Source organism: Schistocerca americana, chromosome 3, assembly GCF_021461395.2.
Source record: "Schistocerca americana isolate TAMUIC-IGC-003095 chromosome 3, iqSchAmer2.1, whole genome shotgun sequence".
Taxonomy (NCBI): Eukaryota; Metazoa; Arthropoda; class Insecta; order Orthoptera; family Acrididae; genus Schistocerca; species Schistocerca americana.
The window spans coordinates 892,427,366-892,452,440 of NC_060121.1; the positions used below are offsets into that span (position 1 = coordinate 892,427,366).

Consider the following 25,075-nt stretch of genomic DNA (forward strand, 5'->3'; position numbering starts at 1 on the left):
TATGTGTGTGTTGCTGCAATGTGCGCCGAGCATTCTGACAGCAATTCATTTTCCATGTTTCCATTTAGCTGCTGACAGGTTTTCTCATATCATCTAATGACTGATTTTGGACAGTTTAGTAAGTCTGAAAGCATGAAACAGAACCCATGAAACGTCGTAGCAAGTATATTGCAAATATTTATGAAAAGTGAAGTCCACACTTGCTATAAATAAATTCCAGAAATCTGACATGACGGTGTATGTTATTTCTTAACTTTCTGTCTGTCTGTTACTCTCTCTCTCGCTCTCTTTCCTCAGTTTGGTAAGTATAGAATTTTTTTAATTCTCTTACAGATTAGAAGCTTTTGTTGAGTCTGAATTATAAATTTTATCTTGAGATCATTGTTTTCTCTACCGTACCAGTTTTCATGTTATTTTGACGCGTATTTGCTTCATTGTCACGTATATAATATTTCCATGACTTTTCCCTCTTCATGGGACCATGTACAAATTGCAGGACACTAGGAGAGAAAATCGAAATTGTCTTTGAGGCTCCAAGTTACCACTGGTGAAAGGCAATTAGTTCGGTTTCTGTCAATGCAATTTGTAATCAAGTACGTTTCAAGTCATTTAAATGCTTTAAGCTGATAGTATTACAAGATTAATAGTGAATATCTTGAGCACATCCCAACATAAAAGTACTTAGGACAATGCTAAATAGGAATACAGGGGCGCAGCACGGAAAGTAATGCCCGATAGGTCGCGAAATTGAAACGACAGTGAGGGTTCGATGAAGCTTTGCACATATGTGCAGTGGGCAGTGCCTCTATTACGCCTGTCGGTAGCGTCACGTTGCACTTTCCAGTTGTGAGCGCACAGTGAGCACGTATAGACGCCTAGGACAATAGCGTCTCCCTCCAAGTATGAGTACCCGCTACGACGTTTCGCCTAATCTCATGAAAATCCACATAACGTACCTGTCACGTGTTCCCTTCTCCATGACAATACTCGACCGCAAACTGCAGTGGCAAAGCGAACCCCACTGCAGTGCTTTCGACGGGAAGTGTTCGTTTGTCCGCCTTACAGCCCGGACTTGGCTCCCTCTGATGTTTGTCTCTGCTCACAGGAGCCGCTGGGTATGAAGACAACATTTTGGCACAGGCAACGAACTGAACAGGAATAGAGCACAGGCGGCTGCCTTCCATGACGAGGGTACTGGAAAGTTGGTACAACACTACGACAAATATCTAAGTCGGAGCGGTGACAGCGTAGAAAAGTAGCTGGAAGATGTTGCTAACTATTGTAAACAAAACATACTTTTTATTTTCACTGTGGTTTTCATTTCGCAACCGATCGGACTTACTTTCAAATAATGGGATCGTTCAAATGGTTCAAATGGCTCTGAGCACTATGGGACTTAGCAGCTATGGTCATCAGTCCCCCAGAACTTAGAGCTACTTAAACCTAACTAACCTAAGGACATTACACAACACCCAGTCATCACGAGGCAGAGAAAATCCCTGACCCCGCCGGGAATCGAACCCGGGAACCCGGGCGTGGGAAGCGAGAACGCTACCGCACGACCACGAGCTACGGACAATAATGGGATGCTCACGTAAAATAGTATTAGTGACGTCGATTGCAGCATAGATATCTATAAAGAAATCGTATACAAGACGTTAGTGTGATCAGTTGTAGAGTATTATGCAGTAGACGTAACAACATACTTAGAACTGAGAGATGGGCTAATAGGATCGTAACCTGTCGGTATAGCCCAAACGGAAGTGTAAGAGAAATGTCGGGGTAGTTTAAATGGAAATTCTTGCAAGAAAGGCGATTCATGACTCCGCGCGAAAACCTGTAGGGTAGTTTTAAGGAACCGGCATTCAAACAAGACTGCGTGACATTTTATTGCCACCATCGAATATCTCAGGTAGTGGTCACGAGAATAAGGGAAAAAAATAGGTCGCGTGCAGTGATGTATAAGCAGTCAAATTTCCCTTTCGTTGTACGCTAATGGAATAGAGAACACTGGTATTATACCGATATGAAGTACGCTTCGTCATGCACTGTACAGTTGCTTGGGGACTATCCGCATAGATATAGATTTAGAAAGTCTTCGAGATATTCTGAACTCCTGACTTTCATCTGTGGTAGAGAAAACAGACCTTTGCAGACAAGGGTCAAATGTTCAAATGTGTGTGAAATCTTATGAGACTTAACTGCTAAGGTCATCAGTGCCTAAACTTACACACTACTTAACCTAAATTATCCTAAGGACAACCAGACACACCCAAGCCCGTGGAAGGACTCGAACCTCTGCCGGGACCAGCCGCACAGTCCATGACTGCAGCGCCTAAGACCGCTCGGCTAATCCCGCGCGGCCAGACGAGGGTCGGTTGCTTCGAAATGTCAACAGGGCACCGAACCAACAGTAATGGATGTTTTGAGTACATGTCGTTGCAAAGTTCATACTTACGATGCCACGAGAGTGGAATGCAGCAGAAGTACTGTACTGTATTAAGAAAAAAGTCATAGATTCCTTTTACAACAAATACGTTCCTTTAATATTTTACAGCACAAAAACGAGAGTTTATATTTTCTCCAAAATGGAGACAGCACAAGCTTCGTTGTGCCGCATTTCATCTTTATAAGTTTTCTATTCGCTATGTAGCGTTTCAACCAGCGCAGATGATTTTTCAAGGCATGTTTATTTGATAAATATTTTTTCATGCATTCATGCAGCATTATAAATGCAATTTTTCAAAAACTAGTGAAGCTATACATATAATAATGGAATCTTAAAGATAACGAACTGAGGGCAGATATGTGCACTTGAACCAAATGGCAGAAAAAATTACGTAGATCAAATTACATATATCACAAGTTCATAAAGGAGACAAGTCAGGTCGAAAGGTAACATGAATTATCGTTTCTACCACTCATCCAGTCCACGGAATAATGATGCACTACTGTTTGTAAAAAGTCAAACTCTTAGAAGAAATGGTCTGCCATACCACGATAATAGGACGTACAGAACAGAGGAACCATAATAAATTATTTAAGTGGCAGAGAGGTGGCGTGCACGTAGACCCACTAGCACCCTCTTTTGTGCGACCGGATAGTCAGTGCGGAGCCGACATACGAAGTGGAAACGTGTCATACTTCGCTTACGTCACACGCTTGAATATCAGTATGTGAGTGTGTTGGAACGGAACAGAATGTTTTGTGTCCAGAAAGCGGCTCTCTCCTTTTGTGATATTGCGTAACCAGTGGACAGATGACAAGGTACTGGTAGACACATTGTGACCACAGCGCGAGACGACCGCCATCTTGACTGCTTGCCCGTAATGGACAGAACAGCATCGTCCACTATATTGACGCAACGTCGGAGCACTGCCACTGGTGCGGACATGTCTGCGTCGATGGTTCGACGCCAGCTTCTGCGGTCTGGACTGGTGACATGTCTCCCATTGCGTCAGCTTCCGCTGACCAGAACCCATCAACACAAAGGGCTGCAATGGGCACAATAACATCGACATGGCATGTTAAGTGCCAAAATGTAGCGTTTTCGCATGAGTCCCGCTTCAGCTTGTCATACATTGAAGGCTGGAAACGCGACTGACCCCATCGTGGTGAACGCAATCAGGCACAAACGCCAAGCGTGATGGTTTGGGACGCCATTGGCTGTAACACGCGATCTCGCCTCCTACGTCTTGAGGGAAATCTGAACAGTTACCGCTGCATCAAGGAGGTTTTACAATCCGAGGCGCTGCCTCTCCTGCAGGCCATTCCACAAGCCATATTTCGGCAGGACAACACCCGGCCGCATGTGGCAATGACTGTGAAAGTCTTCTTAGAAGAACTGCGGGTATCATTGCTTCCCTGGGCTGCCCGTTCACCTTGCATGTTGCCCACTGAACATGTCTGGGTTGTGGTCAGTCCGCAGCTTGTTCGTTCAGGTCCTCCTGCAGCCGCAGTTGATAATCTGTGGATGCACCATCTAACCACGTGACTGAGTATTCCTCAGCAGCATACTGAGGTGTTCTTTGATTCCATGCCACTACATCTCTGATTGTAGCACGGGGTGTCAGTACTTTGCACTGTATTTCCACACCCACAGTACCTGTACCAGTCTGTAATATTAATTATTTCTGTAGTCTCATGTACCTAATCAGTGGAATAAATTTCACTGCGATCACATCTCTCGGCCCCGGTGTTTCAGTTTCTCCAAACAGTAGTGCACACTGATTCAGTTGGCTGATTCAGGATGATGTGGATATGATGGGAAACTATGAAGACACGAATACACAAAGATCACGTGGTGGTGTATGTTTGCTGATTCGATAGTGTGTCCATTTTGGCCCTGGCAGAGTCGGACACCTTTGCCAGATACAGAGGTCCTTGAGTGAGCTTCCCCACTACTCGAGGCCATAGTTATCGATGATTTCCGTGATGCTGGAGATGGTGCCGGTGACCAGTGCCAGAAAGGACAGGGCGACCAGAAGGGCGTTCTTGAGCAGCTTCCAGCGCATCCAGCCGAGCGCCCCCGGCTCCTGCCACAGCACCACCGACTCGATGACCGCCGGGTACAGCAGGCCCAGTGTCGAGAAGCACACCGCCCCCACCAGGGAGATGGCCGGACCCAGGTTCGGCACTGCCACCGCCAGTGCCACTGCAAACACAAACACACACTCAGAACTTCCCTGTATTATCGCTGCTACCACATCAAAGTAGTTTTACTTCAAGATGAAAGGCTCATTCCCGATCGTAGTCTAGACTCTAGAATAATTTCTTTATGTATATTTTTCCAGGAACACCGTACAAGAATGATTCAGAAGCGTATTGTCTGCGACGTTATAAGGTACCTGTAACGAAATCAAATTTCTCTGCAGTGGACTTGTATCTGGAGGCTTCAGGTGTAAAGGTATAGCTTTAAAGATCCAATATAAATACAGTCCCCTTCTTATTCATAATGTTTAGTAGTAAATAATATACTCATATACACAACTGTCCATTAAAATTGCTACACCAAGAAGAAATGCAGATGATAAATGGGTATTCATTGGACAAATATACTAGAACTGACATGTCATTACAAAAATGGCTCTGAGCACTATGGGACTCAACTGCTGAGGTCATTAGTCCCCTAGAAGATGCCTGTCATCTCGACTGTTAGTGAAACGAGGCCGTTGGGATCCAGCACGGCGTTCCGTATTACCCTTTTGAACCCACCGATTCCATATTCTGCTAACAGTCATTGGATCTCGACCAACGCGAGCAGCAATGCAGTGACACGACAAACCGCAATCGCGATAGGCTACAATCCGACCTTTATCAAAGTCGGGAACGCGATGGTACGCATTTCTCCTTCTTACACGAGGCATCACAACAACGTTTCACCAGCCAACGCAGGTCAACTGCTGTTTGTGTATGAGAAATCGGTTGCAAACTTTCCTCATGTCAGCACGTTGTAGGTGTCGCCACCGGCGCCAACCTTGTGTGAATGCTCTGAAAAGCTAATCATTTGCATATCATAGCATCTTCTCCTGTCGGTTAAATTTCGCCTCTGTAGCACGTCATCTTTGTGGTGCATCAATTTTAATGGCCAGTAGTGTAGTATTATGTCTGCTGTAAGAGAGCCGATTTCTGGCTGCCAAGGCTAAACAGGCGAGTGACGAATAAAAGATGCTGGCTGTTGGCATCACATTATTGACTAGTGTGTAGGTTTTTGTGCATAAACACACGAATAGAACATTTAAGTCAATGTGTGAAACGAATTCTGAACTGCAGAAAGACAGCGATTAATGACGAGTAAACTGTGACCTGTGCACTCGGCTTCTATGTGTGAATGAATTAAGACAATTCTTGCGTGTCCAATGGACGCACATCAGTGAGTCACTAGAGAAACAATGCATGGGTATGATATTAGTCTTGGACATTTCGAGCAGTGCGTTTTGATGTGAATAAACTTGATCTCTATCGTATTAATCACTAACTCAAACAGTTTCATGCATGCCACTGTACCGTTATAGCGCGCAGAATAGCGGTTTCAGGGTTGGGGCTCTTGGTGTTCGTTTGCTGTTTGAGCTAGGAACATGGGGTGAAAAGTTTTGGTTTAGGCAGACCAATGACCATTTGCATGGCCACTCTAACACCTGTCTTACTGTAGCTATCTTAAAATGTAGTAAACAATGTTTGAGCTACGAACCAGAGCTAGGGGCCAGGCAAATTGTGCGAATCGATTAATTCCTTTTGCAAAAGATTTTAATGGACTAAAATTAACGCTTAGCTGATGGCACCATTTGTATGTGTACCGTTCCGATTTTACGTGCAAGAGCAATCACACTCATTAGGATTTTATGTACAAAAACAGTCAATCTTGGGTAACTCCGCACTGGAACCAGACTGATGGTGTCGTCCACCGGTGCACTAGACCTTTATCTAAGATACGTTTTAACTGTTTGAAACAGACTTCCTTCCTTTGGATTATACGAGCAAAAATCACATTTTTCTCGGAGGTTTCAGAAGCGCGCTACTTCATTACTTAAAATTGTATGAATATGTTCAAACTGTGCACGAAGGTGGGTACATGAATAAAATGAACACGAAATTTTTTAATCCAATAACCTTTACCCGCTGTCGCGATGGTTTAAAGTCGAGCTAAATGTAGCACGTAAAATTCGTCCTTACACGAACTGAATGCCCGATAACGATTTAAAATGAATCAAATAAAAAATATACATTCTAATGATAACACTGGAAGCTCGCTCTCAAAAATCTAGCTTCATTCGCATTTTACGTGCAAAAACGCGTCTCTTCGCACGCACCTTCTGTGCTTCAGACTTGTGCGAATCGTTTCGAATTTTGTACGGTAGATAAAAACAAGCAATTAATGTTCGCTTTCTTGTTTTGTGAAAGCTTTACCCATTGCCACTATATAAGCAAGATTATTCGAAATACAATATAAAAACAGTACCCGATAATCCTTTGCCCGAGAGCGGTTCTAGGCGCTACAGTTTGGAACCGCGCGACCCCTACGGTCGCAGATTCGAATCCTGCCTCGGGTATTGATGTGTGTGATGTCCTTAGGTTAGTTAGGTTTAAGTAGTTCTAAGTTCTGGGGGACTGATGACCTCAGAAGTTAAGTGCTCAGAGCCATTTGAACCATATTCGCCCGAGTCAACAAAAATCTACATCGGTTAACAAGCTATGGCGGTCTAACGTAAAAATTATGAAGAGTAAAAGTTGGTAACCAGAATGAAAAATGCTCCTAACGCAGTACAAGAAATGCGAAGACGACCTGGGTAGAGTTGTGGATGTAAAAGTAGGGAACTGTCTTTCTGGCCGCCTCAGAGACGTTTGAAAAAAAACGTGTTGACGTATTCGCGCTTTTTGAGAAGTTAACCTGCTATCCCAACGCAGTGAGTTCTCTTAGATACATCCTCTGTTACATATATGGCGAGGGGTGTAAAATCGAATAGATGCAAGTTTATGTGCTTTTAGAGGGTGTAATGCATCTGCAGTTGGAAGTATCCGGGAATGGGGGCCGTAAATAATAGGAAGTATCCCGGAGTGGAGATACATGCATCCTAAAGCTTAACGACACATCGCGACATATTGCAAGACATGCCAAATCCCACGTTACATGAGATGATGGTATGTGTCATGTTATACGACACGACGTCATATATCATGTTAGTTTACTTGATACTACGCATTATGTTACATGACATGGGTACTAATACTAACAGGTAAGAAAGCTCAATTGCAGCACGGGGTAGCCTGCGGTCTGAGACGCTTTGCCACGGTTCGCACGGCTCCCTCCGTCAGGGTTTCGAGTCCTCCCTCGAGCATGGGTGTGTGTCTTGTCCCTAGCTTAAGTTAGTTTAAGTTCGATTAAGTAGTGCGTTAGCCTAGGGACGGACGACCTCAGCAGTTTGGTCCCATAGTCCTTACCACAAATCCCCATTTTCCAAAAGCTCAACTATGTCAAGATGTTTTGATTTAAATGTCTTTGCGGCTGACAGGAAAGTAGAAAAGCTAGTTTTACACCCCTGAATCTGCCAAGGACATTGCTCCTTTTTTTGAACTATGAAAGGAACGTTTTTCATTCGGGTAAACGAATATACTCCATAAACGTGGGAGTGCCGTGTACTTCAAATTGTTGTCCATACTCTGGAACAGCAATCCCATGACATCAACTTCATGATGACAGCTGTGCCACTACAGAACTCATACCATTACGTGCCACAAATGTGTAAGTATGAAGTGATTGTTTGGGTATGCGGTACTGATGTCGCTGTGCAAATGTCGTATCCAATGTTGTGTTTAATCTACCAAGAAAATTATGTCATAAACATAAAGGACCAATATATTATTTTGTAGTAGTTATGTTTTATTATTTCTTCGGAGATATCGGAGACATCGACGCTGACAACCAAAAAGTTCACATCACACTTGAAACCGAAACAGGCGTGCACTCGAATAATGTCTGAAGTAGTGCTGGAGGGAACAGAAACGATGAATCCTGCAGAGCTGTCCATAAATACGTAAGAGTACAACGGGATATAGATCTCTTCTGAACAGCACATTACAAGCCATCCCAGATATGCTCAAAAATGGCTCTGAGCACTATGGGACTCAACTACTGAGGTTATTAGTCCCCTAGAACTTAGAACTAGTTAAACCTAAGGACATCACAAACATCCATGCCCTTGGCAGGATTCGAACCTGCGACCGTAGCGGTCTTGCGGTTCCAGACTGCAGCGCCTTTAACCGCACGGCCACTTCGGCCGGCTAGATATGCTCAATAATGTTCATATCTGGGGAGTATGGTGACCAGCGGAAGTGTTTAAACTCAGAAGAGTGTTTCTGGAGACATTCCATAGCAGTTCTGGACGTGTGTGATGTCGCACTGTCCTGCTGCAATTGCACAAGTCCTTCGGAATGTATAATAGGGATGAATGGAAATAGGTGGTCAGACAGGATAATTACGTACGTGCCACTTGTCAGGGTCGGATCTAGAAGTGTCAGGGTCCCATACCACTCCAGCTGCACACAACCCACGCTATTACAGAGTCTTCAACAGCTTGAAGAGTCCCCTGCTGACATGCAGGGTCCATGGATTCATGAGGTTGTCTCCATACCCGTACACGTCCATCCACTCGATACAATTTGAAAGGAGATTCGTCCGACCAGGAAACATGTTTCCAGTCATCAACAGTCCAATGTCGGTGTTGACGCGCCCAGGCGAGGAATAAAGCTTTTTGTCGTGCAGTCATCAAGGGTACACGAATGGGCCTTTGGCTCGAAAAGCCCATTTCGATGATGTTTCGTTGAATGGTTCGCACTCTGACACTTGTTGATGGCCCAGCATTGAAATCGGCAGCAATTTGCGGAAGGGTTGCCCTTCTGTTACGTCGAACGATTGTCTTCAGTCGCCGTTGGTTCCGTTTTTGCGCGATCTTTTTCCGGTCGCAGCGTTGTCAGAGATGTGATGTTTTGTAAAAAATTGTAAATTTGTGGTAAGACCTTATGGGACCAAACAGCTTAGGTCATTGCCCCTAAGTTTACACACTACTTAATCTAACTTAAATTAACTTACGCTGTGGACAACATACACACCCATGCCTGAGGGAGGACTCGAACCTCCGACGGGGGAAACCGCGCGAACCGTGACAAGGCGCCATAGACCGCGGGCTACCCCGCGCAGTATTCATGTTTTACCAGATTTCTGATAGTCGCTGTACACTCGTGAAACGGTGGTTCGGGAAAATCACCACTTCATCGCTACCTCGGAGATGCTGTGTCCCATCGCTCGGGCGCCGACTGCCACCTTCAAACTCACTTAAATCTTGATAATTTGCCATTATAGCAGCGGTAAGCGACCTAACAATTGCGACAGACAGTTGTTGTCTTATATGGGCGTTGCCGACCGCATCGCCGTATTCTGCCTGTTTACATACCTCTGTATTTCAATACGCGTGCTTAGCCAGTTTCTTTGGCTCTTCTGTGGAGTATCCCAGATATGACACAAAACCGAGAGTTAATTTGGAGATAAACGTTCAAAGGAAGTGCTAGACTGGGTAGAAAAAAGATCAAAAGCCAGCTACTCTTGATGTAGTCTTTGTTTGTGTGTGTGTGTGTGTGTGTGTGTGTGTGTGTGTGTGTGTGTGTGTGTGCCTGTGAATGTATGAACTTGCGAGGTGTGTTACTAAAGATAAGAAGTACATTATTTTAGCACCTTCATCATCACAGGAGGGGGGATGGGGGAGGAGTCTTCTGCACCATGACAAGAACATCGCAGCTAACTCAAGCACTTATGAAATATTGTCGTGCGAGGAATTACAGTAAAACAAAGTTATTGTGGTTATGCCTGAAACTCTACCTTTACAAAATAATTCTGTTATGGTAGATGACACACTATCCAACTCATGAAGGCCCTTAAAAGCCAAACCAACTAATAATTAATGTGAAAGTTCACAATAGGTAAAGTACTTTAGTTCTGAGGTTCACTTAAAAATGATGCCATAAAACATTTTGTATTTTCAGGTTTGTATATATCATTTGAAAAGAGAGCATACATGAAGAATGAAAGTAACTCACCAACAATTATAAAAACCAAGTACGGCAACATCAAGAAACAAACAACTTTAAATATCTAGGCCAAAATATTAACACAAAAAATGAAAAATCTGCAGTTAAAATTATAACTCAGAGAAATTGAAAAAGAGTGCGTGAAAGTGAGAGACGTGTATAATAAAAAATGTTTTCGTAGGGTGTTAAACTGAAGGATTATAATACAGCTGTTAAATCAGAAATCCTCTGCGGATGAAAAACATTACTTCTACCTGCGCGAAACATGACATTAGAAGGTTTAAAAAGAAAGAAAGGAAAAACTTGCCAAAAAATTAGAGCCAGTCAAGAACAAAGATGGGCACTGTGTTTTGAGATCGAACACAAAAATTTATTCATTCTGCCCTAAAATAAGAGATCGTGTCAGGAAAATACATTTAGAGAGAATGAAGGGAGACAGATTAACAAAGAAGATCCACACATTCTTGCCAAAAAGAGAAGTAGGTAAAGAAAGGATGGAGTGGCAAGAGAAAAAAGACTCAGAAGAAATGAAGACTGCGTAGGAGAGCTTACTAGACAGTGGCAAATTCAGACTAGATTCAATAAAATCAAAAATTTTCAGAAAGATAAACGGAACAACAACTGGAATCCAACAGACAAATCACAGGAAAAGAACTCATCTTGAGGAAACGAAAGTTCTGGACGAGGATAAAGGGAAAGGGAAATAAGTAGGTACGTTGACGTGGTCCTAAGTTGGCCTGAAACGAAATAGAAAAAAAAAATAAAGCACTGATGATGTCACAAATGTGCCGAAAATGTATGGTCAAGAAAATTAACGGGCAGACTCAATCCTAGGAAAGACTAATGAACATGTAAGGATAAAGGCTCCATTTCATGATTATGACCTTGAACTGAATAGAAATGGGTTATTCGTAAAGACAAAAGGAACGTCAGAAGAAGAACTAAACGAAAAGACGGTTTGATGTCTGGTAGATTGCTGTGAGAGACTGAAACATCTTTGTTGCTCCGTCGTGTTTAGTAATCTTGCTTATTCCAAAGATCTTATGAAGAGTTCCAATAATGTACAGCGTACAATTCGTTGTTGACAGCCGTTTGAATTGGTCAGTTGGTCGACCCCGATTGAAAATGGAGTACACCAAGTTTCGCGTTGTTGTAAAACGTTTCGATATGAAGGGTTTGCCTACTGCAATAATTAGAACAGAACTGAATGAAGCCCACGCAGACTCTGCACCATTACTGAAGACCATTTACTTTTAGATTAATGAATTTAAACGTGGTCAGACAAGCACTGAAGGGAAAGCGTGCTCCGGCCGCCCAATTGAGATGACGGCAAAGGAAGCTATTCACAAAACCCATGTGATGGTAATGCAAGACCGCTGAATAAAAATTCTTGAGGTTGGCTGAGATTGTAAGCATCTCAAGTGTGCAAGTGCACAATATCCTGTCCGAAGAACAGGAGGTGGGTGCCGCGAATGCACACGGTCGACTATTAGCGCATCTGGCACTACATTAATCGCAATCCGCACGACTTTGTGAGCTGATTTGTGACTGTTGATGAAATCTGGATCCACCATTACACACTAGAGTCAAATCGGCAGTCAAAACAATGGATAAAGTCAGTTGAATCTGAACCGAAGGAGACACAGACCACTCTGTCACCTGGTAACGTGATGGCGACTGTTTCTTGGATTCCAAGCGGATAATCCTCATATGGTACTTGCAAAAAGACCAGTACCATACCTGGAGCCTATTACGCTTCATTGTTCGACTGTTTGGAATTTGCGATGGCTGAAAAAAGACCAAGGCCGGCGCGTAAAAAAGCGCTCTTTCACCAGGATAATGCAGCATCCACCACAACAGCGATAATAATGGCAAGAGCGCATAAATTGTTCTTTGAATTGGTTCTTCGTCAATCCCATTAACCAGACTTAGCGCCAAGTGACTTTCTTCTGTTCCTTAACTTGAAACTTCGACTTGTTGGGAAGAAATTCTCATCAAAAGAGGAAGTGATAGCTGCAGTCATCGAGTACTTCGCAGAGATTTACAGAACCTGTTTCTCCCATGGGATGAAAAAGCTGGAGGATTCCTGCACCAAGCGTATATCCTTCAAAGGAGACTGGTCGAGAAGTAAGGTGAGTTGTTTACCAAACAACTGCATTGTTAATGATAGGGAGAGACACAGGTGACGGACCATTAGCAATGGGTAAACATCAGCACGTATTTCCAGGCGTAGAGCTCGAGTCTGTAATACAGCGCAGAGAAGACCAGGAGAAGTACGAGGGTCGTTCAGTAAGTAATGCCCCACACTTTTTTTTCTGAGAACATATCTGTTGTTAAGAGTCAGAATTTGGTGACAATATACGAGTACATCAACATGTCTTGTCCGTGTCCTATTTTTCTACGTAGTCTCCATCACGTTCTATGGCCGTACGCCAACGTTGTGGAAGAGCATGTATTGCCAGCTGCTAAAAGCTCCGTCCTATAAGCGTAGCCGTGTTTTCACTACACGAGTGACACTCTCGTCATCTTCAAAGTGTGTTCCCCGTAGAGAATCTTTGAGCAGCCCATAGTGATGGAAGTCCGAGGCGGCCAGGTCTGAATTGCAGGGCGGACGAGGCAATGATGTCCAACCTAATTTGGCGACGCGTTCCCGGGTTGTCAGACTTGTGTGTGGGCATGCATTATTGTGCTAGAGCAAGATCTATGCTGGATTCTTGTCCGATCTAACACGTCGGAAACGGATCTTCCTTTTATTCACAATTTTCACGTGTACCTCTGAATTGATGGTTTACCCTCTCAGCATGACATAAAGGAGAATGACACCATCACAGTCCCAGAAGACTGTCACCATGACTATTCCGGGAGAGGGGTTGTCTTCTTTTGTGGTGAATGAGGATAATGGCACTCCGTGGACTGCCTTTTTGGTTCCCATACACCCAGCTCTCGTCTCCCGTAACGATCCGTGACAGAAACGCCTCACCGTCGGTCTCCAACAATTCAGATGAAATGGCCTTTCTTTGAATCTTGTGGTCCGTTGTGAGCATTCGTGGATCCCATCGTGAACACGTCTTTGAATATCCGAGGGTCTCGATTATTACAGACGCACTTCCAATTCTGACCGGCAACTGTAGAGCCAATTGTCGAGATGTGATGCGCCGATCGGCACGAATAATGGCTTCCGCACGATTCAGTATGGCTGGAGCAGTGGCTGTGACAGGCCGTCCCGAGCGTGGCTGATCATGGAGCTCTGTTTCTGCATTTCCTGAAACTGTAACTTTCTTTACCCATCGCCCAACTGCTGTCAACTGCAACATCTGACGTTGTACTACGGCTCTGCCATCTGCCAGAACGGTTCGAAACTATTCCTGCGCACAGAGCAAATATCAAATGTGAAGCACCAAAAAAGACGTTTGTCTATGTTGATTAACAGCTTTTTTAAAAAAAATTTGGAGCATTACTTATTCAACGACACGCGGCTGTCCAGGAGGGAGCATAACATGGCTGGCGTGCACTACGCATGGTTCACAGTAGCGGCGCGTGCGACTGACCTGTGCCGAGCACCAGCGCCACCCTGAGGATCCTCTCCCCCACATTGTGGTAGACGGGGTCTATGCGGGCCGCCAGCGGCTTCCAGGCGATGTCCACCACGATGTAGAGCTGCAGGCCGTACGACAAAAAGCTACTTGCCGCCACCGCCAGTTTCACCACCTGCGCCAGGCTGCAACAACACAAGGCTCTCTGCAGTATTCCAAAGAGTTTCTTAATGTTACTTTAACTTTAATCCTTCAAGTGAGTGTCTGGACCAAACAGCGAGATCATCGGTCTCATCGGATTAGGGAAAATCAGAAAAACTCTGAAAACCTTTAAAGTGTGTTGCAAGGTAGGTGGTATTGAGAAATAATTGTCAAGAAAAAATTCGATACCTTGCGTCGTTTCCGAGTTAATTAAGAATGAAGTTGCACGCGCAAATTCGAGCGGGCAGCCAGATACAATTACCCCTTCAGGTTGTTCTCGTAGGGTAGATGATAGCGCACGAGACTGCCTAGCCTCTGGCTCGAGTTCGGTCCTTCATGTCTAATTTTTGTATTGTTATCTTGCTCGGTTTTAGGAAACCAAACGAAGAACCGGCATGGCGACACCGTCTCTGGCGCGCAACTTGAATTTGCGTGTGCAACATGACTGGCTAACTTCAATGTTAATTCACTCGGGAACAGCTTAACGTGTCGATTTTTTTTCTTAGCAATTATCTCTCAGTACAACCTACCCTGCAACACCCTTACTAGCTGTTGAGTACATAGTTCCGCGTAGTCAGCGCGTACACAACTTTCCCACTAGAGCGCGCCCCTCTAAGCGCAACAGCGCAGGCGCAGCGCTCGTCCGTCTCCGCACTACGAGATGGTGCTGCCATAGAGACGGACCAAATTCTGCTTGCGCCGATCCGCGTATTAATATGTAACGCAGCCAATGAGATTGCTGCTAACGTAGAACCTCTTCTCCTCGCGGATCACACTCGCGCCGTGATACATGAACGCGAGAGGTATTATAACGAGTGTAAAGACCTCCGATTAGTCAGTCTGCATTTGTCTGCATTCGTCTGTACCAGTCTGCATTAGTCTCTACCAGTCTGTACGAGTTCTACATTTGTCTGTACCAGTCTATAGTCAAGTTTCAGTCTGCGCCTAATAAGATTACCATATTCCTGTACATAGCCATGAAGATAAATGTATAGACACTTTTGTCAAGTATCAGAGATATATATGACAGTAAGATTAACGTACCAATACCAAAAGAACTTCAGATTGTCAATTGTAAATAGCATCCAGAACCAAGTTAAGTAATTTTTATGCTTGTTATTATTTTAATAATTGTGTGTGAAAATTAATCAAGTTTTGTTTAAAGTTGGTCACCGTCAATCTGCTACTCTAAGCGTGGAAGTGGCATTTCTATCGTCTGACCTAACGGCAGAAGATAAACACGCCACGATAAGACCACGAGACATATTGCTGACACTCACCTACTTTGTTAGAGCGACAAGTCAAATAATCTGATGGTGTGTGTACTGAAGGTCTTACAGTACGCACACCATACTAGCTTTTCGTACTCTTTGTGACCACCCTGTATAATTCACAGGAAGCTAAAAAAGTAGGATTTTTATTTGCTCAGGTCAGAAGCCATAAGTTGTACAAAACTTTGCATTACATAAATTTCCTGGCAGATGAAAACGGTGTGCTGGATCGGGATTCGATATTTGTCTTTTGTCGATAAGTGCTCTACCAACTGAGCTAGCCAAGCACTTCTCATACACTGCTCTCATAGCTGTAAGTCCTGCAGAATCTCATCTTCTGCCTTCCAAACTTTACAAAAGTTCTCCTGCATGCTTTGCGTGACTAGCACTCTTGGAAGAACAGAGCGTTACTTTCGCAAAGTGCTTGGATAGTTCAGTTGGTAGAACAACTATCTGTCAAAGGTCAAGTTCGTGGGTTCGAGTCCCAGTCTGGCAGGAAGTTTCAAATCAGCACAGACTCCGCTGCAGATGGAAAATATATAATACAGTAAAGTGCGAAAGAAACTGGCGCACCTGCCTAATATCGTATACGGCCCTCACGAACACGCACGAGTGCCCAACACGATGTGGCATGGACTCGACCAACGTCTGAAGTAGTGCTGGAGGGAACTGACACCATGAATCCTGCAGGGCTGTGCATAAATCCGTAAGACTACGAGTGGCTGGATATGTCTCCTGAACAGCACGTTGCAAGGCATCCCAAAGATGCTCAATAATGTTCATGTCTGGAGAGATTGGTAGCCAGCGGAAGTGTTTAAACTCAGAAGTGTCTCCCTGGAGCCACTCTGTAGCAATTCTGGACGTCTGGAGTGTTGCATTGTCCTGCTGGATTTACCCAAGTCCGTCGGAATACGCAATGGACACGTATGGACGCACGTGTCACTGGTCAGAGTTGTATCTAGACGTATCAGGGGTCCGATATCACTCCAACTGTACACACCCGATACCGTTCCAAAGCTTTCACAAGCTTCAACAGTCGCCTGCTGGCATGCAACGACCATGGGTTTATGAGGTTTTCTCCACACCCGTACACGTCGATCCGCTCGACACAATTTGGAACGAGACTCGTCCGACCAGGCAACATGTTTCCACCCATCAACAGTCCAATGTCGGGGTTGACGGGCCCAGACGATGCGTGAAGCTTCGTGTCGTTCAGTCATCAAGGGTACACGAGTGAGCCTTCGGCTCCGAAAGCCTATATCGATGATGTTTCGTTGAATGGTTCGCACGCTGACACTTGCTGATGTCCCAGCATTGAAATCTGCAACAATTTGCAGAAGTGTTGAACTTCTGCCACTTTGAACGATCCTCTTCAGTCGTCGTTGGTTCCGTTCTTGCAGGATCTTTTTCCGGCCAGCAGCGATGTCGGAGATTTGATGTTTTACCGGATTCCTTATATTCATCGTACAGTCGAGAAACGGTCGTACGGGAAAATGCCCACTTCATCTCTACCTCGCAGACATTGTGTCCCATCGCTCGTACGCCGATTATAAAACTACCTTCAAACTTACTTAAACCTTGTTAATCAATCCTTGTAGTAGCAGTAACCGATGTAACAACTACGCCAGACACTTGTATTGTATAGACGTTGCCGATCGCAGTGCTGTATTCTGTCTGTTTACATATCTCTATATTCCACGATGTCCCAAAACAAACTCAGCTTTTTTAAACCGAAATTGCCCAAGAAAAAAAAGTATTGCATTGCTTACTGATCTCTCTTCGTAATTACGGTTCCATCAGTTTCTTAAACTACGTTATTTTGTTGCATAGTTCTGTCTAGCTACGGGCTTACACAACTGCATAGATGAACGTTGTAATCTGCAATAGTTTTCTGTTATTTTAAAGTAATAGAATGTAGATACTTAGATTTTTAATTTATTGAATGTTTAGATTTGAAGATCATCGGACAACATCATCAAATATTGATGAAAACTGATCATCATAGAAATTAATGTGTAACGGAGACGGTGAAGTAAAGGACATATTTCAAATGTCAACGCCACTGCTGATTCCCTCGCGACGAATATGTCAGCAACAGAGAAAGTTATAAAACGGCAATGACACGAGACAGCTGCAATATCGAATACGGCTTATTCTCTCGCTTTCTTCGTTGTTTCAAGTGGATTCGGTCACTCTTAAATTCTATGTCGATTTGACACAGGATGTAGAAGACATTCCGTTATTGTGTCTTGAGGTAGTATTTATTTATTTTTATTTGCACGTCAAGTTCCGTAGGACCAAATTGAGGAACAAATCACCAAGGTCATGGAACGTGTCAGTATATTAAATTACAACATAAAAGTAATAACAGATAAAAATAAATATTCATGAACCTGAAAAAAGTCAGTCTATAAGTATAAACGCTATCAGCAATACAGTAAAAATCAGCTTAATTTTTCAAGAAACGCCTCGACAGAATAGAAGGAGTGACCCATAGGAAACTCTTCAGTTTCGGTTTGAAAGCGCTTGGATTACTGCTAAGATTTTTGAATTCGAGTGGCAGCTTATTGAAAATGGATGTCGCAGTATACTGCACACCTTTTTCCACAAGAGTTAAGGAAGTCCGATCCAAATGTAGGTTTCATTTCTGCCGAGTATTAGCTGAGTGAAACCTGCTTTTTCTTGGGAGTAAACTAATATTGGTAACAAGAAATGACAATAAGCGATATAAATATTGAGAGGCCAATGTCAAAATACCCAGACTCGTGAACACAGGCTGACAAGAGGTTCGTGAACACACACCATTTATTGCCAGAACCGCCCGTTTCTGAGCCAAAAATATCCTTTTATAATGGGAAGAGTTACCCCTAAGTAAATTACCATACTACTTAACCGAATGAAAATAAGCAAAGTAGACTAATTTTCGTGTCGAATGATCACTCACTTCTGATACCGTTCGAATAGTAAAAATGGCAGTATTAAGTCTTTGAACAAGATCCTGAACATGGGCTTTCCACGACAGCTTACTATCTATCCGAACACCTACAAATTTGAACCGTTCAGTTTCACTAATCATATGCCCGTTCTGCGAAATTTAAACGTCAGGTTTTGTTGAATTGTGCGTTAGAAACTGTAAAAACTGAGTCTTACTGTGATTTAGCGTTAGTTTATTTGCTACAAGCCATGAACATAGGTCATTTACTGCATTACTTGAAACCGAGCCAATGTTGCTCACAATATCCTTTAGTACCAAGGAAGTGTCATCAGCAAACAGAAATATTTTAGAGTTACCCGTAATAGTACAGGGCGTATCATTTATATGAATAAGGAACAGGAGTGGCCTCAACACTAGTCCTTGGGGCACCTCCCCACTTGACAGTACCCCACTCAGATCCCACATCACAGCCGTTATCAACATTGTGAATAACGACCTTTTGCTGCTTGTTGCTAAAGTAAGAGGTGAACCATTTGTGAGCTACTCCTCACATTCCGTAATGGTCCAACTTCTGGAGCAATATTTTGTAATCAACACAATCAAATGCCTTAGTTAAATCGAAAAACATTCCAAGCGTTAGAAACCTTTTATTTAGCCCATCCAGTACCTCACAGGGAAAAAAGAATATAGCATTTTCAGTTGTTAAACGACTTCTAAAGCCGAACTGTACATTTGATAGCAAATCGTGTGATACAAAATGATCAATTATCCTTACATACACAGCTTTTTCAATAACTTTTGCAAACACTGATGGCATAGAAATAGGTCTAAAATTATCTGCATTATCCCCTTCTCCCTCTTTATAAAGCGAATTTACTACTGAGTACTTTAATCGCTCAGGAAACTGACGATTCCTAAAGCAAAAATTACAAATATGGCTAAATACAGGGCTAACATGTGCAGCACAGTACTTTAATATTCTGTTAGACACTCCATCATACCCATGAGAGTCCTTAGTCTTCAGTGAATTAATTATTGACTCAATCTTCCTCTTGTCTGTATCATAGAGGAGTATTTCAGACATCAGTCTCGGAAAGGCATTTGCCAAGAAAGTTATATGATGTCCTGTAGAAACTAAATTTTTATTTAATTCACCAGCAATTCTCAGAAAATGATTGTTAAATACTGTACATATATCTGATTTATCAGTAACAGAAATATTATTACTGCGAACTGACTTTATATTGTCGACTTCGTGCTGCTGACCAGACACTTCCTTCACAACTGACCTATTGGTTTTAATTTTATCCTGTGAATTAGCTATTCTATTTGCATACCACATACTCTTTGCCTTCCTAATAACATTTTTAAGCACCTTACAATGATGTTTGTAATGGGCTACTGTAGCCTGATTGTGACTACTTCTAACATTTTGATATAATTCCCGCTCTGTTCCACATGATATCCTTATCCCACTAGTCAGCCTCCCGGCCTGCCCATTACTGCTAGTACCCCATTTAGAATGTTCTAATGGAAAGAAACTCTCAAAGAGCATGAGAAATGTGTTAGGTAAAGCATTGTATTTATCATGTTATTGGCGCTATAAACATCCTGTCACTCTTGTTCCTTGACAAGGTTTGAAAAACTCTCTATTGCTGTTGGATTAACTTTCCTACATAGTTGGTAGTAATTGTACGTGATTAAGTTATATACAGATACATTAGTGTAGTGATTACTGTACAAGACCAACAAAGTTGTAATCTATTCAGTATGTGGTAAGACTTGGGGTGTGCCTGGTTCATACTGCAGATTCCAGTTAGTACGGTATGAAAATATGGGAGCTCGCGAAGAGCCTGTCAGTTATTTCTAAACGATAAAACAAAACGTGATAGAAATTGAATTTTGGCTGAAACCCGCTCCAGACTGCACAGCAGGTGAGACTCACATGTCATGGACGGGCAGGTTGAGGGTGATGCTGCCCATGGTGTCCTCCCCGTACTTGTAGTAGCCGAAGAAGCCCACCACGCAGTACAGGGTGCACACGAGCACCATGGCCGTGTTCACTACTCCGGGACACCCGGAGAAGTGTGTGGGATTCCGCATGTTGTTCTCCACGGGCATCACCTGAAGAAGGAACAGAAAATCCGTCACTATCTCTAGAGACAGGTAGTACTTGCAGTGCGCATCTCATGGTGTCTGACATACATTTTTATGATTTAGGAAATGTTTTATTGAGAAATAAACGACATTTTGAAGTCACTCATGTTTCCCAGTTATGTATTTGTCAAATCCGAGGGTTACATATATGTCGCTAACATTGTCACTTTTTATTGTTTTTCCATGTCACCACCTTCGCACTCTGGTGGTGGTGGTGGTTAGTGTTTAACGTCCCATCGACAACGAGGTCATTAGAGACGGAGCGCAAGCTCGGGTTAGGGAAGGATTGGGAAGGAAATCGGCCGTGCCCTTTCAAAGGAACCATCCGGCATTTGCCTGAAACGATTTAGGGAAATCACGGAAAACCTAAATCAGGATGGCCGGAGACGGGATTGAACCGTCGTCCTCCCGAATGCGAGTCCAGTGTGCTAACCACTGCGCCACCTCGCTCGGTCTTCGCACTCTATTCCGAGTACAGGTGCTGCACACTTCCTACTCCCGGTGTGCCCCAGACAGTTTGGATCAAATTCCTCCATACAGTCCACAATTATGCTTTACGTGTTATCTCTTACGTCCGCTCACGAGCCACACATCAGTCACTCGGCATGGAAGCAATGCTTGGTACGTCGCTGGAGGCAGTTGGCACCACATCTGCACACACGTAGTTTTTCCCGTAAATTCCATGGAGGGGGCTATGAGCTCTGCTGCCACGTTCAGTCACATCCCAGATGTGTTCGATCGGGTTCAGATCTGGTGAGCTGGGAGGGGGGAGGGGGGGGGCAGCACATTAACTGTAACTCACCACTATGTTCCTCAAACAATTCCCTCACACTTCTAACCTTTTAACGTGGTTTACTGTCTTGATGAAAAATGATACTGCCGTCGGGAAACATGATGGTCATGTAGGGATGTATGTGATCTTCAACCAAACCGTGGCCGTCATGGTGCCTTGCACGAGCTCCATTGGACCCATGGATGCCGACGTGAATGTTCACCAGAGCACAATGGAGCCACCGCCAGATTGACTCCGCCCTCAGACTTGACTCAGACGTCCGACCTCTGTAAAGAGGAGTGGCCGCCCAACCGCACGTCGGGAAGTAGATGCGCCTTCATTTCACTACATGCTGAAGACACCCACCACAGCACTCCTCGAACACCGGACAAGTCGTACACTTTTCCGAAACACTCTTATCGAGCCTCCAGCCCATTACAGTCTGTCCGCGGTCGAACTCAGATAGATCGCGCCTTTCCCATTCTACACACGAACAGCACGCTCACTGATACTACATGCACGTTGCGTGTGACCATCAGTCATTCATCCCCAGGTGCCGCTGCTATCGCTTGGACAGGTATAAACACTTCTGGCCATTAAAATTGCTACACCAAGACGAAACAAAATTGGACAAATATATTATACTAGAACTGACATGTGATTACATTTTCTCGCAATTTGGGTGCATAGATCCTGAGAAACCAGTACCCAGAACAACCACCTCTGGCCGTAATAACGGCCTTCATACGACTGGGCATTGAGTCAGACAGAGCTTGGATGGCGTGTACAGCTAGAGCTGCCCATGCCGTTTCAACACGATACCACAGTTCATCAAGAGTAGTGACTGGCGTATTGTGACGTGCCAGTTGCTCGGCCACCATGGATCAGACGTTTTCATTTGGTGAGAGATCTGGAGAATGAGCTGGCCAGGGCAGCAGTCGAACAATTTCTGTATCCAGAAAGGCCCGTACAGGACCTGCAACATGTGGTCGTGCATTATCCTGCTGAAATGTAGGGTTTCGCACGGATCGAATGAAGGGTAGAGCCACGGGTCACACATCTGAATGTGACGTCCACTGTTCAAAGTGCCGTCAATGCGAACAGGAGGTGACCGAGACGTGTAACCAATGGCACCCCATACCATCACGCCGGGTGATACGCCAGTATGGCGATGACGTAGACACGCTTCCAATGTGCGTTAACCGCGATGTCGCCAAACACGGATGCGACCATCACGATGCTGTAAACAGAACATGGATTCAACCGAAAAAATTACGTTTTGCCATTCGTGCATCCAGGTTCATCGTTGAGTACGCCATCGCAGGCGCTCCTATCTGTGGTGCAGCGTCTAGGGTAACCTCAGCCATGGTCTCCGAGCTGATAGTCCATGCTGCTGCAAACGTCGTCGAACTGTTCGTGCAGATGGTTGTTGTCTTGCAAACGTCCCCATCTGTTGACTCAGGGATCGAGACGTGGCTGCACGATCCGTTACAGTCATGGGGATAAGATGCCTGTCATCTCGACTGCTAGTGATACGAGGCCGTTGGGATCCAGCACGGCGTTCCGTATTACCCTCCTGAACCCACCGATTCCATATTCTGCAAACAGTCATTGGATCTCGACCAACGCGAGCAGCAATGTAGCGATACGAGAAACCGCAATCGCGATAGGCTACAATCCGACCTTTATCAAAGTCGGAAACGTGATGGTACGCATTTCTCCTCCTTACAAGAGGCATCACAACAACGTTTCACCAGGCAACGCCGGCCAACTGCTGTTTGTGTATGAGAAATCGGTTGGAAACTTTCCTCATACCAGCACGTTGTAGGTGTCGCCATCCGTGCCAACCTTATGTGAATCCTCTGAAAAGCTAATCATTTGCATGTCACAGCACCTTGTTCCAGTCGGTTAAATTTCGCGCCTGTATCACGTCATCTTCGTGGTGTAGCAATTTTAACGGCCAGTAGTGTATGGATAGTAGGTCGGTTTTCACAACCTTCTGGTTGACCAGTGTATACGAAAATTATATTTAAACGCTTGACTACACAGTCAACGATAGTCGTTAAAACCTTTGGCAGTTTTCAAGTGTGCATGAGTCGAGATCATGCAGGGGAAGGTGTCCCCGGCGCAGAAACACATTATTTCCCGAACGCTGAGACTTCCTTGACTGTCGCCTGCCGACCTGCGCATTTCGGGCGTTCTCGAACCGTGAGGTGGCAAAAGTCATGGGATAATGATATGCATATGTCCAGGTGGCGGTAGTATCGCGTACAGAAGGTATAAAGGGCACTGCATTGGCGGAGCTGACATATGTGTTCATGATTCACGTGAAAAGGTGTCCGGCGTTATTAACGCAGCACGATCGGAATTAACAGACATTTCACGCGGAATGGTAGTTGGAGTTAGACGCTTGGAGAGTTCTATTTCGTAAATAGCTAGGGCATTCAATATTGCGAGATCTGCAGTGTCAAGAGTGTGCCAAGAATATAAAATTACAGGCATCATCTCTCAGCAAGGACAACGCAGTGGCCGACGGCCTTCACTTAGCGACCGACAGCAGTGGCTTTTATGTAGAGTTGTCGGTGCTAACAGACAAGCAACACTGCGTAAAATAACCGCAGAAATCAGTGTGGGACGTACGAGGAACGTATTCGTTGGGACAGTACGGAGAAATGTGGTGTTAATGGACTATAGCAGCAGATAACCGACGCGAGAGTCTTTACTAACAGCGCGGCATCTCCTGCGGCGCCTCTCCTGGGCTCGTAATCCTATCGTTTGGATCCTACATGAGTGGAAAACTGTAGCCTGATCAGATGAGTCCCAATTTCAGTTGTTAAGGGCTGATGGTAAAGTTCGAGTACGGAACCGACCCCACTAAGCCATGAACCTAAATTGCCAACAAGGCATTGTGCAAGCTGGTGGTTCCTCCATAATAGTGTGAGCTGTGTTAACATGGAATGGACTGGGCCCCTCTTTTATGTTCGCCTGCTTAGACACCATTGGCATCCACTCATGCACTGGGGCATTCCCAAACAACGACGAAATATTTAGGGATGACAATGCGCCATTTCGCCTGGCCGTGACTGTTCATATTGGTTTGAAGAACATTCTGGACTATTCGAGTCAATGATTAGGGTCAGTAGATATTCGGAACTGCATCTATTTTTTCACGACATGGCCATATACCGGGCCGTAGGAACTGCATCCATTTTTTCACGATATGGCCATATAACGGGCTGTAGTGGTGAAGGGTCGACTCGACGTCTTCTGCTGGGAGTTCAAATGGAAGTTCAAAGATCTTGATCGTCAGGAGTCCCATACCAGCATGATCGACGTCCACAGTATCCACATTGCTTTCAGCGTGGCAGAAGAGGAAGCACTGTTTTCTTTTCCGACGGATCCGTTCACATGTCGCATCGTTGATGATCTTCACATAGACTATACTGCCCACAGTGGATAAATGCATACCGACAATGTAGGCCGCCGGGATTATCACCTCTTCCCGTAAAAGTCTTTCGACTTTGAATGCTTCTATTCGTGCGAATTCGTTTTGGAGCATAACTTTGAGCGTAGATTTGCTGTATTGGTTCGCAATCTGATCTGTTTGCTTAAGCCAGAGCACGTGAAA

General features: G+C 44.3%; 1 protein-coding gene across 1 annotated transcript in view; it reads right to left on the bottom strand.

The window, feature by feature from the left end:
- Positions 1-2,779: 2,779 nt before the first annotated feature.
- LOC124606479 (proton-coupled amino acid transporter-like protein CG1139) overlaps positions 2,780-25,075 on the bottom strand; it is a 75,697-nt gene continuing 53,401 nt past the window's right edge. The window contains exons 7-9 of the mRNA XM_047138461.1: positions 20,464-20,642; positions 14,127-14,296; positions 2,780-4,654 (exon numbers count right to left, since the gene is read on the bottom strand). Of these exons, the coding sequence (XP_046994417.1) occupies positions 4,401-4,654; positions 14,127-14,296; positions 20,464-20,642 (603 nt within the window). The 3' untranslated portion in view covers positions 2,780-4,400. The remainder of the gene's footprint in view (positions 4,655-14,126; positions 14,297-20,463; positions 20,643-25,075) is intronic.